Raw genomic sequence first — 15,353 nt, forward strand, 5'->3', positions numbered from 1 at the left:
TTACTATTCACCATACGAAAAAGAATATCCATATTCAGGCATCATCTCAGAAACCGTGACACAAATTCCATCCTGTACTAGGCATTCTGTGAATCAACACAAAACCCTACCAAAAGCACACTCAGCACCCACCTATCATTACCAAACAGCATTTAACACCCAGAAGTTAAACTAAACAGCAATAACCCTTAACATATGAAAAGGTGGCACTGCAAATATTGCAATGGGCTCTAGAACACCAATATACCTCCTTCTGGGAAAACAGAAGAAAACTAGGTGCTATCAATCCCCACACAAAACCTCCACACTAGCACCTCAGTCATACATGCAGGACACCGACAGACCCTCACCAAATACAGTATAAGTGACCAGCAATTAGAAATATTGAGACAAAAATGAAATGGAAATCCCAAGAAGTCATACTCCTATGTAGTGCAACATTGGAGAACTCAAAACAGAAATGCATTTTTTACTCTGCTGAGCAAAATGAAGGGATAAGAGATATATATTTCCAAAATGGACATATTCCAATCAATAAACTAAAAATAAAGTGGCCTATGTGTGCTGGGACTATTTTAGAAAGGCCCGGCGATGCATGTAAAGCCCCAGGACGTGCATATGTCCCAGGGCTTCAAACAAGGGATGGGAAGGGGCGGGTAGGGGCCAGAGGCCTCCAGCACAGCAGCCATTTGGCGATGTGTCGGAGGAAAATAAAGGTCGAGGTGGGTTTAGGATAGGGCTAGGTGGCGGGAGGGTTAGGGGAAGGGGAAGGGAGGTTAGGTTAGGGGGTTAGGAAGTTCCCTCCAGGCTGCTCCAAAATCGGAGTGGCCTAGGAGAGAACAGGTGAAGGCCACAGGCATTGGCACGCGCAGGGTGCATAATTGTGCACTCCGTTGCATGCGCTGACCCCCGATTTTATAACATGCGCGCGCACATGGACGCCTGCACATAGCTTTTTAAAATTTACCCCAAACTGCTTTCTTCTACCTTTGTTGTCTGGACTCCTTATTTTTCAAATTGTGTTGTTACCAGACTTTCTTTTCTGTTTTTTTCTAGGGTCTCCTTTTATTTTTTGTTTCTTCTCTCTTCTTCTGTCTTTTCACTTCCTCCTCTGCATTTTTTTTATGATTGATCTTTCACTTTCATCTCCTTTATTCATTTCTTTATTCTACCTCTAGCACTCATAGCTAGATTTCGCCCTTTCTTCTTTTTCCTCACCTTTCAGTCACCAATCTCTCTTTTCAACTCTCACCTTCCCACCAGCTTTCCATCTCCTACTCCCAGCACCTTCCCAGTCCATTTCCCTTCTTTCTTAGTCTCCTATTCTCCATTCCCTAGTCCCTATTTCCATCTTTTGCATACATCTCCTCTCCAGTCCTCAACTATTTTCTTGTGCCTCTAATCCTCTCATTTGCACACTCCCTTCCTCTATTTTTCATGTCCTCCCCACCTCCTGCCCCTTTCTTTTGTCTGCATCCAAATACCCTTCTTTTAGCTCCTCAACCTTATTCCTGTTATCTCACCCCTCCAAAACACCCTCATCCTTTTTCTCTGGGGTAAGGGGAGCACAAACCTTCTTCTCTCTCTCTGATATATACACACTTTCCAACATATACACATCCATGCTTGCACACATACATGCTCTCTCTCTCTCCCCATACACCCACACCCACACTCTATCTCTCTCTCCCCATACACACACACTCTCTCCCCCTTGCACACATACACTCTTTCTCTCTCCCTCTCATACACACACACTTTCTCTCCCTCATACATGCTCTCCCTCTCTCCTATACACCGTGTCTCTCTCCCTGATAGATGCTCTCTCTCTCTCTCCCTGATACACACACACTCTCTCTCTCCCCCCATACACACAAAGGCACTCTCTCTCCACCCACACACACATAGGCGCTCTCCCTTATACACACATACTCTGTCTCCCCTCATACACATACATACTCTCTCTTCCTTATACACACACACACCTGCTCTCTCTCCCCTATAAACACATACACACACACACACACACACACACTCTCTCTCTCTTCCCCATACATGGTTTCTCTGTGAGAAAACATGTATGCCTGTGTATAGGACAGAAAGACTGACTATCTCTGCCCCCTCCACACACACACACACACACACACATATATATATATACATGCTTTCTCTTTCTCCCTACCTCCTTTTCTCTTAGTCTCTCCCTGCAGAATGAGAAGGCAGCAGCAGCCTCCTTCAGGGGCCCATGCAGCATTAGGATGCTTCCTTTTCCATTTGTGGGGCTAACACTGCTGCCCTCTTTGGCCGCACGGGCCTGCTACCACTGATGCTCCACCACTTCAGCCGGGAGGACCAGCCATCAATGTTTTGGTTCCTCTCTTTGACTGGGCCCAGGAGAGCCCGGCCATCATTGCTTTGCCAGCTCCTATGCTCTGGCTCCCTCTTATGCTGCAGGTGAAAGGTCAATTGATTGAACCGCATAGGCTATGGAGCCCTGAACCATTCAATCAGCTGATATTCAAACATTGCACTGGAAGAAAGACTGCGCGCCCGGGGCAGCATTATGTAGAAGAAACTGCTATCACCGGGCTGGGGCAGCACAGCTATGGAAGCAGGGAGTCTGCATGTTTCCATACCTGGATGATTGGTTGGTAACGGGAACATCCCTATCAGGCATCCTGGAATCCCTCTACACAATGATTCAACCTCCAGTTCCTGGGTTTTATCATCAGTTTTTCAAAGTCCAACTTGGTTTCTTTCAAGAGGATCCAGTATATAATAGCCTTCCGGCTTATCGAGAGAGCTGGAATGCTAGTGGGCCTCGTAAGGTTGGTCCTTGTCCTACTAGATCACATGGCTGGTGCGATCCATGTGGTTTCTCTGACTTGCCTTCACATGCAGAACCTTCAGTGGGCCCTCCATCATCAATATGATTAATTGCTCCAACCATTGTCTCATCAGATTTCAGTTATGGCATTTCTACAGTGGTTTAGGCTCTTCCATTGCATGTCCCAAAGTATCAAGTGGTGCTGTCTACTGATGCCTCCACCAGTGCTTGGGGAGCACACACGAAGTGGAGAGTCATCTGTAGATCAAATTTCTAGAACTCCTGGCTTTGAATAATCAAAACTACTCGCACAAAAAACAAGTGCTAATTTGTACAGGATTGTTGTGGGAGGGGTTTTAAATATATATATATATATATATATATATATATATATATATATATATATATATACAGATATATTTCTGTAGGTAATAATCAAAACAAAACTACCTGTGCAGTTTTGCTTTGATTATTCCTATAAACTCCACAAATAAAAACTCCCCTCAGGGTTTGCCAACTTGTGGGCAATTTGATTCTCTATCCGAGGAGGCTGGGAATCTCTCCAGGAATGTGGGGAAGTCATTGAGGCCGATGTTAAAGAGAGTTGGCTCAGACTACATCCCCGTCCCAATGCTCAGTTCTGTTGGAAGTTTTCTGGCTGCAGATTGTTTACCTTTACCTTACCGCTAATGGATGAATGCAGAAGTTTATCGTATCATAGGCTTTTCCCCTCAGGGCTTGTGCAAGGTTATTATGTAAATCTTTGGCCTTGTGCCCATCCCCCCTCCCTTCCCAATTACCTTGCAGGTCCATAGCCCACCCTTCCAAACCCACGTCGATATTTTGATTATTAAACACAACTATCCTGATGACCTCCTCCAGAGTAATCCTGTAAAAAATAAATAATTGGACATAAGGAAGACGATTCTCAAAAGCCATTTATGAGGGTAAAGGCTGATTTACCCAGGTTAAAGGACTTTTTGAAACTTGATCACCCTAAAAGCACCTAAAACCTCGCACAGTTGATAATGAAAGTCTGCTCATATTTTCTCTTTGAGAATTGATGCAAAGCCCATGAACAAAAGTCCCTGGAAAATGTGCACCAAGATGCACTGTTTTGTAAATTACCCCATCCCTTTAAATGTTAAACATAGTTTTGTATATGTATATACATAATACAAATGTTTCAGAAATCATATCACAGTGTCTGATGAATGTGTCATCTGTGATTTTTGGGACTAGACTGAAAAAAACAAAAATAAATCAAGAAATCCATACATTTATAAATGAAAAGAAATCCATACTGCGTTGGTTGAAGATAATTTCTGAAATGGCTAACTGATCTGAACTAGAATGTTTCCCCCTTACTTCTCACCATACAAATAAATTTTCAAACATGCTTGTCAGTTCAGTAAAAGTGACGCAAACTCCCTCTATTACCAGGCACACTGCGAAGTAACAAAATCTTGCAAAAAAGTCACTCAGAGCCTATATAGTGAACCTGCCATCCAAAAATAGCACTAAGGGGCCATCCACAAATGATGTCACACTATTTTGGCATGAAATCAACCCCCACTCCCCTCTCGTCACACTTTGTCACAAATCTCCAAACCCCCTCGCCACAAAAGAGGTAGCCCTCCGCCCCTGTCGGAGACTGACGTCATTTATGGACGGCCCCTAACACCAAGAACTCAAACTGCAACAGTCTTCCCTATGAGAGGGTAGCACTGCAATATTTCACTGAGCCCTAGAATAGCTTACTCTTCCCAGCAGGGAAAAGGAAGGGCCTAGTGGTTAAAGCAATGGATTAATAACCATAGAAACCACTTCCCTCTCTGACACTCCTTGTGACCTTGAGCAAGTTGCTTTACAGTATCTCCTTTTGCCTCACATAACCATTTAGATTATAAGAAATTGCCATGCTGGGTCAGACCAAGGGTCCATCAAGCCCAGCATCCTGTTTCCAACAGAGGCCAAACCAGGCCACAAAAACCTAGCAAATACACAAACACCAAGAAGATCCCATGCTACTGATGCAATTAATAGCAGTGGCTATTCCCTAAGTAAACTTGATTAATAGCCATTAATGGACTTCTCCTCCAAGAACTTATCCAAACCTTTTTTGAACCCAGCTACACTAATTGCACTAACCATATCCTCTGGCAACAAATTCAAGAGCTTAATTGTGGGGTAGATTTTAAAAAAGTGCGCCTTCGCGTACTTTTGTTGGCGCATCAGGCGCAAACAAAAGTACGCTGGATTTTAGTAGATACGCGCGTAGCCGCACATACCTGCTAAAATCCTGGATCGGCGCGCGCAAGGCTGCCTATTTCGTGTAGCCGGCGCGCGCCGAGCCGCGCAGCCTACCTCCGTTCCCTCCGAGGCCGCTCCGAATCGGAGCGGCCTTGGAGGGAATTCTCTTTCGCCCTCCCCTCACCTTCCCCTCCCTTCCTCTACCTAACCCACCCCCTACCTTTGTCAGGGGATTTACGCCTCCCGGAGGGAGAAGTAAATCCCTGAGCGCCAGCGGGCCGCTAGCACGCCGAGACGCGACCCGGGGGCGGTTCTGGAGGGCGCGGCCATGCCCCCGGACCGCCCCGGGCCGAAACCACGCCCCTGGGCCCACCCCCGAAAAGCCACGTCCCGCCCCCAAAACGCCGCACCGATCGGCCCCGCCCCTGACACGCCCCCCTCGAAAAACCCTGGGACTTACGCGAGTCCCGGGGCTCTGCGCGCGCCAGCAGGCCTATGGAGAATAGGCGCGCCAGCGCGCAAGGCCCTGCTCGCGTAAATCCGCCCGGATTTACGCGAGCAGGGCTTTTAAAATCCGCCCCTGTAAGTTGAGTGAAAAATAATTTTCTCAGATTAGTCTTAAATGTGCTACTTGCTAACTTCATGGAATGCCCCCTAGAACCTTCTATTATCTGAATTCACATCTACTCGTTCAAGACCTCTCATGATCTTAAAGACCTCTATCATATCCCCCCTCAGCCGTCTCTTCTCTAAGCTGAACAGCCCTAACTTCTTCAGCCTTTCCTTATAGGGGAGTTGTTCCATCCCCTTTATCTTTGGGAAAGGGGCTTACTGTACGTGAATTCTTAAAATGCTGTAAGCCACCTTGAGCATTATTTGGAAAGGCGGGTTAAAAATCCAAATGTATTATTAGCACTACACCTTCAACTGGGAAAACAGAACAATTTAGAGCTCATATAAATTACATATTAGCAGAAAACCTCACGTTGATCACACGCACAGAGCAAGGAAAAACCCTCATCACATGCAGACAAAAACAGAACTCTTGTCCACTTCAACCTCACTCCCTTCCCCTTCTGTTCCCTGCAGGACAAAAGTTCTTAGATGCACCATCAGTTAAAGATGCAAACTTCAAGAGACAAGGAAAAGGGCATTTTCTATTATGGGTCCATCTTTGTGGAACAATTTGAGCAAAGAGTTATTTTAGAAAACATTTAAAAGCTGTTTTATTCAATCAGGCATATGAATCATTATAATTCTATATATCTATATATTAATGATTGTTTGATGTCACTGTTTTATATGTAATTGAATGTTGTTATTTTATCTATGTTTTTATTGGAATCTGCAATGAGTGGTTTGTACCAGAATGAGCGGAATACAAGATTGACAAATAAATAAATAAAGACAGAAACAACAGAAGGGAACGACATAAGGACATAAGGGACTGGATTAGTGAAAAGAGTGGTACTTTTTTTGCTTTGCTCTGTCCACTCTAGCCTCATAGGTCCCTTCCCCTACCCCTCTTCCACCGCCTTCCCTACAAGGGAGGGAGGCAAGGCTGGATGAGAGAGCAGAGCGACTCTTTGCTCTGTGCTCCAGGCTCATCCTTTTCCTCTTGTTCCCTGTACACTCCCGGGGAGGGGAGGGGCTGGAGCAGTAAGCAGAGATCTATTCTTTGCTCCCTGAGATTCGGGGCACTGTCCAGTAGATTCATCAGGGCAGATCCTCTGGGTGTTCATGTACAGCTGAAGCCCCTGGTGCTATTTGCTGTGCTTTAGGAAATTGCCTAAGCATGCCTAATGGAAGGGAGAGCCCTGTGTTATGATGGCTTTATAATGAAGCCAAATGACGGTATATAAAACCTGATAAATAAAGAAATAAAGAAATAAATAAATATCCCTTGCTGCCTGAAAAACTGAAGGAGGAACCTTCATGATTAAAATTCAGGAAGATGCTAAAGAATTTTTTGTTTCAGGAAGCATTTGACACTTAATTTTTATGGTTAAGCATCCAGTTTTTAATTTTACATAATGGGGTGTATGATAATTGTAAAGGTGGGCAAGCTGCTATTTAGTTTTAATGGGACCCATACCTTTATAACCTTTTATAATTTTATTTTTGTTTTAAGGTATTTGTATGTTTTATTTAACTTGGGCATTTCTATTTATTTATTTATTTTATAACCACTTTTTTATTGCTGTTATTTATGGATGTCAATGTTTGTAAACCGCTTAGAAACATTGATCTGTGGTATAGAAAATCCAAAAATAAGTAAGTAAATAAATTCCAGTTTGTGGTAGTTTAAAGTTGGTGCTGGAGTCAATGACAGATAGAATCAAAAGCATTTTTAAAATAAATTAATCTGGCACAACTAACTCTGTAGGTGCCGGTGTGTACCTCCCAATTCTGTTATTTATTCAGTTTTGACCTCATGCATCTATCCAAGGGATTTTGCCCTTTCCAGCAGTTAAATACATTCTATGGGGAAGATACAATCCAGGGCCCCTTTTTTTGAAACAGTCTCCAAGTTTTATAAGCTTCAATTTGTATCAAAATGATGCTGTTAAATTGCTAAAAATGTTCTTTTTATGTTAGTTCCCTGTGGGGGCTTTAGCTGTTCGGAAATGCTCTGCCCCATCAGTCTTATTGCTTTATTGGCCTCATTACCTGTGAGGATAAAGTCCCTGGGTGCAGGAAACACAGACGCCATCTGCTGGTCTCCGGAGAAGGGAGCGTTTGTAGCCGGACACGCTCAAGGCAGGATTTCTGGCTGCAAAGGAAGAGAAGGATTTATACCTGCTCTGAATCTTTCTAATTTCATCTGATAATCCCCCCAACCCTGCAATCACCATCCTGTCAAACCCCCAATCTCTTACGGATGCAACAGAAATGGCGTTTTAGGGTAATGTGCAGTAGGGATGTGCAGACAAAAAGTTTATGTTCATAAGTCCATAAGTCAAAAGAGGGGGTCAATTTCGGCCAATATGGACATATGTAGAATTCCATAAGTTGAGGCTATGTCCATACGTGCACCGGTTCCCTAAATAAAAATTTAAACCCCTCACCCTCCTTAATCCCCCCCCAAGACTTACCAAAACTCCCTGGTGGTCCAGCGGGGAGTCAGGACGCCATTCCTCTATTCCTTTGCGAGGAGCACGTGACGTCCGCGTCACGTCGGAGTGACGCGGACGTCACGTGATTCCCCGCGTGTTCGCTCCGGGACCCTCGTTGGACCCAAACGGAACTTTTGGCCAGCTTGGGGGGGCCTCCTGACCCTCCCAAGTCCGCGTCACGTGCTCCTCGCAAAGGAATAGAGGAATGGCGTCCTGACTCCCCGCTGGACCACCAGGGAGTTTTGGTAAGTCTTGGGGGGGGATTAAGGAGGGTGAGGGGTTTAAATTTTTATTTAGGATCAACAATCGCGATTTCCAACGTATTCAACATAGCTATGTTGAATACGTTGGAAATCCGATCGTTTTCGCCTCATCACTTTTTTAAGTAAAAAAAAAAAAAAAAAGTTGCGTTTTACATATAAGTTCAAAACGAATGCACACCCCTAATGTGCAGTACATAATATGTGGGGGGCAGGGATGAGAAGGATTCCATGACGCCTGGGCGTGCAGGAAGAAAGAAACACAGAAGCACAGGAGAGGGAGTTTAGAAACGGGAATGACTGCAGGACAGCTGCAGTGGGGTCGCAGGGCCGGGGACAGCAGACTGGTGAGGGGCAGGTTGGAAGGGAAGGGGAAGGGAGCCACCAGGGATTTCACAAGGGTGCAAGTATTGGACACATTATCCTGACTGGCAGGAAGCTCAGTGCCTAATGCAAGGTTTCGCTTTCCTGGACGAGCTCTTTGGTGAAGGGTCTTATTGTGCAGGGAGGGGGGGTAAGAGTAGGGAAAGGGAACAGTGAGAGAGAGGCAGGGGGGAGAGAGGGAGCAGTGAGGAAAAAGGGTCAGGAGGATGGGGAGAAGAGAAAGGGGGTGTGGGAGAAAAGCAGGCCAGGAGGATACTGTCGCTTGGCCGAGGGTGAGGGAGGCAGAATGAAGGATGCTGGGCACTGTGGGTAGCACAAGGGGACTGGCAAGCCTATGTCCTTTTTCTGAGGGGCAGTTATGTTGGGGCAGTTGAGCCCATTGTTTTTTTTGCGGAGGGAGATCATACTTGTATTTTCACTGGGGGGGGGGGGGGGGGGGAGAGCGATTTCAGTTTTGACATAGGGTATGAGCAAGCCCTGGCTCCAGTCATGCAGTCATCAAGCGGAGACTTTCTGTGAGGTTTCTCGCCCAAGGACGTCCTAGGATTCCAGGGACTTCCCAGTTTGGTACCTGGGTAACGTTGCCGATTTCTTCCTCCCATACGGCCCATCTTGACTGCCCATCCACACAATTGCTCTGCTGTACAAGCTAGGGAACTCCCTCAGAGATCCCCCGTGCTTGCCCCATGCTTTCTTACCACCTCCACCGGGAGGCTGTTCCAAGCTTCTACTATCCTCTTTATAAGGAAATATTTCCTTAGATTAGTCCTCAGTCTATTCCCTTTCATCCTCATCCCGTGACCTCTCAATGCCTCTCCTGGCTGAGGATTCCCTAGTTTAGAGAATCCTCTGAGATACCCACTTGGTTATCCTCTGTTGCCTCATTGTAAGTGGAAGGTAGGTGCAACGCAGCTAAATGCGGAATTCCTCATGGCAACCAGTTTCACTTGGCAGGGAGTTGGAGTACTCAAAAGGTCCAAATCAACATATTGCAAAGGGAACATATGGAACTAAGCAGGTAACTAGACATCTCCTTATAAATACATTTATGAACAAGAGACAGAATCTTAAACCAAGGTAATTCCTGTCAATTGGGTTGTGACATGATCCCCTCTCCTAATCCCTGCTACCATATGAGCAGCAAGTTTCTGTATGACCTGTAAATGCTTCATGGCAGCTCCCAGTGGACCTTGATAAAATGAATTGTAATAGTCCAACCATGAGTAGCCGATATTAAATCCTTTTTATCCAGGTATTTGCACAATTGCAGGATTGCTTATACATAAAAAAGGATGCCCGAGCTCCCACAGAAATCTGATTCTGCAATAAGATGACATCACTGGAATGTTCACCCTTTGATCTGTGGAGTGATCAGAAGGGACCTATTAATTCTACTAACTTACAACATCTCAGATTTTAACGGATTTAATTTAGAAAGGAGGGGGTCCTAACTAATCAGCTATTACCTTGAGACAATTATTTAGCTGGACAACCACTGAAGCATGATTTCCATTCATATGTACTACTAATGAACACAAAACAGCACACATTGAAATTCTGACTTAGGAGTGCACAGCCCAAAAATGTATTTATTTTTTCATGTCGTTTAGGGTTTCTGGGGTGCTTTTTTTTGCATTTTCTGTTAGTGCACACTGAGCAACTTGTACCTCCCTACTCTGAAGCAGGTCAGCCAGAGGAGATAGATATGCTTTGAAAAGAAGTGGTGCCAGAACTGAGCCCCTGACTGGACTGTTCCTGATCTCAAAAGACACAGTGAGCGCGATTGTTGAAAAAAAGAACTGAAGCGCTACAAAACTCCACAGAGGCGCATATAGGCGACTTTTAAAAGCCCAGCGTGCACCAAAGCCGGGAGATATGCGAGTATGTCGTGCACCATGCGGATTTTAAAAGGCGACCATGTACGCACACATCTCCTGGTACGCGCACAAGTGAGAAAGCCCAAAAAGGGGCGGGGGAGGGAGGTCTGGGTGGGACATGGGCTTTCCTGGACTTTAACATGAAATGTGTGCCCACCAGGGTCCCCTGCCACATAACGTTCCTACTGCTATGGATGGCGTGTAAGTAATAAAACAAAAAAATCTAAGCTAGTCAGCGGGGTTTTAAGGGTTGGTGCTAACAGGGTAAAAGGGAGGCTATTTAACTAGGGGGCTTAGGAAATCCTAATCCTTACCTGGGTGCACTGGGAAGGAACTGGGGAAACTGGTAATTGCATTGGCGCACACGTCTACTTAAATCCCCCCACTTACATGGTAGAAGCAGCATTTGCATGCACATGCACGCGTCCATATAAAATCGTGTGCACATGTACAGGCACATAGCCTATTTTATGCCATGCACGCATATACGTGCATATGTTAATAAATGGCTGTTTCCTTTGCTGCGAGCCGGCATATGCACATACATGTGCGCCCGCACGGCTGTTTAAATGTTACTGTCATGATGGCATAACACGGATCCAAGATGGCGTCTGCACTTTCGCTTTGAACGCCATGGCTGTTTTTTGCTAAAGATTTCTTGCAAAAAATTACCTCAAATGCCCCATTCGACCAGGAAAAGACGAGCAAGGCAGAAAGCTCACCCTGGGCTCCCCCCGAATACGTCGGTGACTGGCCCGATGGATAGCCATCTGGTTCCAGGGGGTTTGAAGTCGGGAGAGGAGTCACTTCGGCTGGGAGCCGCTGAGGAGATGCAGGTCTCCCTGCCAGACTCGGAAACATCTCTGTCCCCGATTTGGAGAGAAGCACCGGCGAACCCTGCCACACGCAGAAACCCGGAAGAGAACCTGGTGGTGACGCCCGCCGATGATGCAGGCTTCAGCAACCGCCAGGCAGGGAATCTCGAACCGGGAAGAGAAGGTGTGGACGCCGGGGCAGGAATGCCCAACAAGTTTGCCGGTAACTCAACCAGGAGAGAAGATTCTAGGATGAATTTGAGAAGTTTTTCTCCGCCTTTACCACCAAGCCCTCAATTCTCTTTGGCTAAACCTAAGCTGGTATCTTTGGATTCATTGTGGGAGGCTATAGAAGGTCTGGGGAATTTGTTATCAAATCAATTAAATTCCTTGGTAGAGAGAAGTAACGGTCATGAAATGCGTTTACATGTTATGGAAAACATTACAAAATCCAACGCTTAGCAGATTAAGGAGGCTAATACAACTTTGATCTATTGTAAGTTTTTACAGGAATCTTTAGTAAAAGATAATTCATTGTTATTAAGCAAGATTGAAAATTTAGAGAACACCATGAAAGGTAAAAATCTTCATTTTGTGAACTTTCCAAAGATACCTTATATACCACCAAAGGGCATGTTTAAAAGATATGTAATGGAAGTTCTCAATATTTCTGAAAATGCTGTCCCACCTTTGACGCGAGCGTTTTATTTGCGTTTTCCAAAAAATAGACCAGAACAAAATCAGATGGAGACTACCAAGGAAAATTTGCCAGAGCTTGTGGTGGAGCCTGTTATGCCTACTTTAAATGTTTCAGAGTTTTTGGAGACATCGGATACGGCCCAAGCCAATCTGGTGACATTGATAGTGACATTTGCATTGGAACCTGATAAAGACTGGGTTTTTAAAGCTTTTTTACAGACACAGATTAGAATCTTTTTTGAGTTTGCAGGTTAGGATATTTCCTGATGGGTCCAAGATGACACAGAAGAAGAGGAAACAATTTTTGCTCCTCAGTCCTAAGGTCCAGCAAATAGGGGCCTTTTTTCTACTAAAATTTCCCTGCAAGTATTATATAAAGAATAAAGAAGCTTCATATCTTTTCTTTTTACCATCCCAATTGGTGCAATTTTTGAGTGATAAAACAGTAAATAAGAACATAAGAAATTGCCATGCTGGGTCAGACCAAGGGTCCATCAAGCCCAGCATCCTTGTTTCCAACAGAGGCCAAACCAGGCCACAAGAACCTGGCAAATTACCCAAACACTAAGAAGATCCCATGCTACTGATGCAATTAATAGCAGTGGCTATTCCCTAACTAAACTTGATTAATAGCCGTTAATGGACTTCTCCTCCAAGAACTTATCCAAATAGTTTTTGAACCCAGCTACACTAACTGCACTAACCACATCCTCTGGCAACAAATTCCAGAGCTTTATTGTGCATTGAGTGAAAAAAGATTTTCTCCGATTAGTCTTAAATGTGCTACTTGCTAACTTCATGGAATGCCCCCTAGTTCTTCTATTATTCCATAGTGTAAATAACCGATTCACATCTACTCGTTCAAGACCTCTCATAATCTTAAAGACCTCTATCATATCCCCCCCTCAGCCGTCTCTTCCCCAAGCTGAACAGCCCTAACCTCTTCAGTCTTTCCTCATAGGGGAGCTGTTCCATCCCCTTTATCATTTTGGTTGCCCTTCTCTGCTTAGGATAATGATGGGTATCTATATGGATATCTCTCTGTAGCTGGCTGAGTTATCTCTCCTCATTATAATTAAAATCCCCTCTAGAGGTGCAGATTTATTATTCCTTCATTTTTTTTTTCTGTTGTGTACACTATATCATTGTGGTATTGGATCCAGTAACTATTGTGGACAAAGTTTGGAGTATGGTTTATCCTGATATGATGTTTTGATCTTGTAATATTACTTAGTATTTCAGAACTTATTCATTAATCAAGTTTGTTCTTAATATGTAAATTGATTTATGCATAAATACAACATTAAAAAAAAAAAGGTTACTGTCATAAGCAGGTGCGCTTAAAGTTACAGCAGCATTTCATTAACAGTTCAGCTGGAACCGCACAGTTTACTGAATATCGTCACCCCAAAAGTATGCATGTATGTTTCAGAAGATGTGCATTTTTTTAATGCAGGAGATTTGCATAGTTTATCCACCTATTTTATAAAAGCGCACACATATATTTTATGCATTAATAATTGTAACAGGTATGTGCTCATGCATGGAGACGAAAGTAATTTCTAAAGTTGGCTGATCTGTGCATGTATCTCGCTTATGAAATTACTTCTGCGCATATTTCCATGCACCAGTTGACCCGGACCCTTCCCCAGTTCATCCATGGATGGTTCTATAATGAACAAAAGGATAGATGCCTATGGTCTTTTTCAATATCTTTATTGAAGTGGAGACACAAGAGTAGCCCGACTCTGGCCGAGTTTCGCCGTCTCAAACGGCTGCCTCAGGGGCTTACATATATTTTCTTGAGTTCCCAATTTTGTTCAAACAAAAGGTGTATAAAGGATCACATAAGCAACTATGTGATCTGCAACAGTATTCAATCTTCAGTCGTGTTCAGAAACGGATCTCCACTAGAAAGGTCCGTTTCTGAACGCGACTGAAGATTGAATACTGTTGCAGATCACATAGTTGCTTATGTGATCCTTTATACACATTTTGTTTGAACAAAATTGGGAACTCAAGAAAATATATGTAAGCCCCTGAGGCAGCCGTTTGAGATGGCGAAACTCGGCCAGAGTCGGGCTACTCTTGTGTCTCCACTTCAATAAAGATATTGAAAAAGACCATAGGCATCTATCCTTTTGTTCATCCTGATGGCTTTTATAGATCGCCTTCCTTTGTGTTTTTTGGTTCTATAATGAGGCAGGGTGAGGCGGCCACTTCAGGTGACAGAATTTTGAGGCAGCAAAAAATGCCTCTCTCAGAGCGCCGCTGCAAGTTTGGAGCATCACGAGGAACTGTTCCTGAGGATAAGGAGCAAATTGTAGACGTGGAAATTGCATTTTGAAATCGTCGTAGAGACTTTTCATACAAAATGTACACCCACGCAAAATGCCGGTGCCAGCAGCTGCGTGTGCTTTGCATCTCTGGTAATTTTCAAGGCAAAAATTTGTGGAAAGGCAGTGGATAACACGTAGAGCATGTGGTGCAAATAATAATTATTTACCTTTACTTAGAAGCAGAGAGGGTCCCAAAAGGAGTAACCATTACTTAGGCGAGGGGAAAAAAACTACTACTGCCTTTCAGGAAAATTTGTGATAGATCAGAAATACACATTGTGATACACTGGAATAAAATGATACTTACAACGTTTCTCTGCCGTCCCTGAGAGTGTCTCGTTCAGTTCAAGGACCCAGGGAGGGTGAGCGTAAAGAATGAGAGGGAACGAGCTCATCTGGAGATTTCCACACAGACCTTTTTGTCATTTGATTAGGAAATGCAAGTTTCCTAATCAAATGACAAGAATTTCCTAGGCTCCGCCTTCAGCCTCTTCTCTGCTGCAGGGATTTCTGATTGTGCAGAAACACGCAACCAGAGATGTGGCTATGCAGCACAGTGCTAGTCACTGTCACACCCACGGTTACCGTACAGTGCCAGTCATACATACAAGGACTGTCTATAATCCTACAGTACGACATCTTTACTTCAGCCTTCTATCACATATTTCCCAATTTCTCCAGTTCCTCTTTTCTCCTCCTGTTGTAGCTAATTTGAGAAGTGTGGAGGACAGGAGTAGAGTCGTGAAGAGAGACAGCAAGGGCTGGGGTGCTTGTCACTATGTG

General features: G+C 44.3%; 1 protein-coding gene across 2 annotated transcripts in view; it reads right to left on the minus strand.

Moving 5' to 3' along the window:
• LOC115076149 overlaps window positions 1–14,995 on the minus strand; it is a 40,213-nt gene extending 25,218 nt beyond the window's left edge. Inside the window, exons 1-2 of one of the 2 annotated variants that reach the window (XM_029577284.1) lie at window positions 14,878–14,995; window positions 7,751–7,853 (exon numbers count right to left, since the gene is read on the minus strand). In XM_029577284.1, coding sequence (XP_029433144.1) covers window positions 7,751–7,793 — 43 coding nt within the window. In that variant the 5' untranslated portion in view covers window positions 7,794–7,853; window positions 14,878–14,995. The remainder of the gene's footprint in view (window positions 1–7,750; window positions 7,854–14,877) is intronic. The other variant, XM_029577283.1, reaches the window with a different exon arrangement.
• Between the last annotated feature and the right edge of the window lie 358 nt (window positions 14,996–15,353).

This window comes from Rhinatrema bivittatum, chromosome 14 (genome assembly GCF_901001135.1).
Source record: "Rhinatrema bivittatum chromosome 14, aRhiBiv1.1, whole genome shotgun sequence".
Lineage (NCBI taxonomy): Eukaryota > Metazoa > Chordata > Amphibia > Gymnophiona > Rhinatrematidae > Rhinatrema > Rhinatrema bivittatum.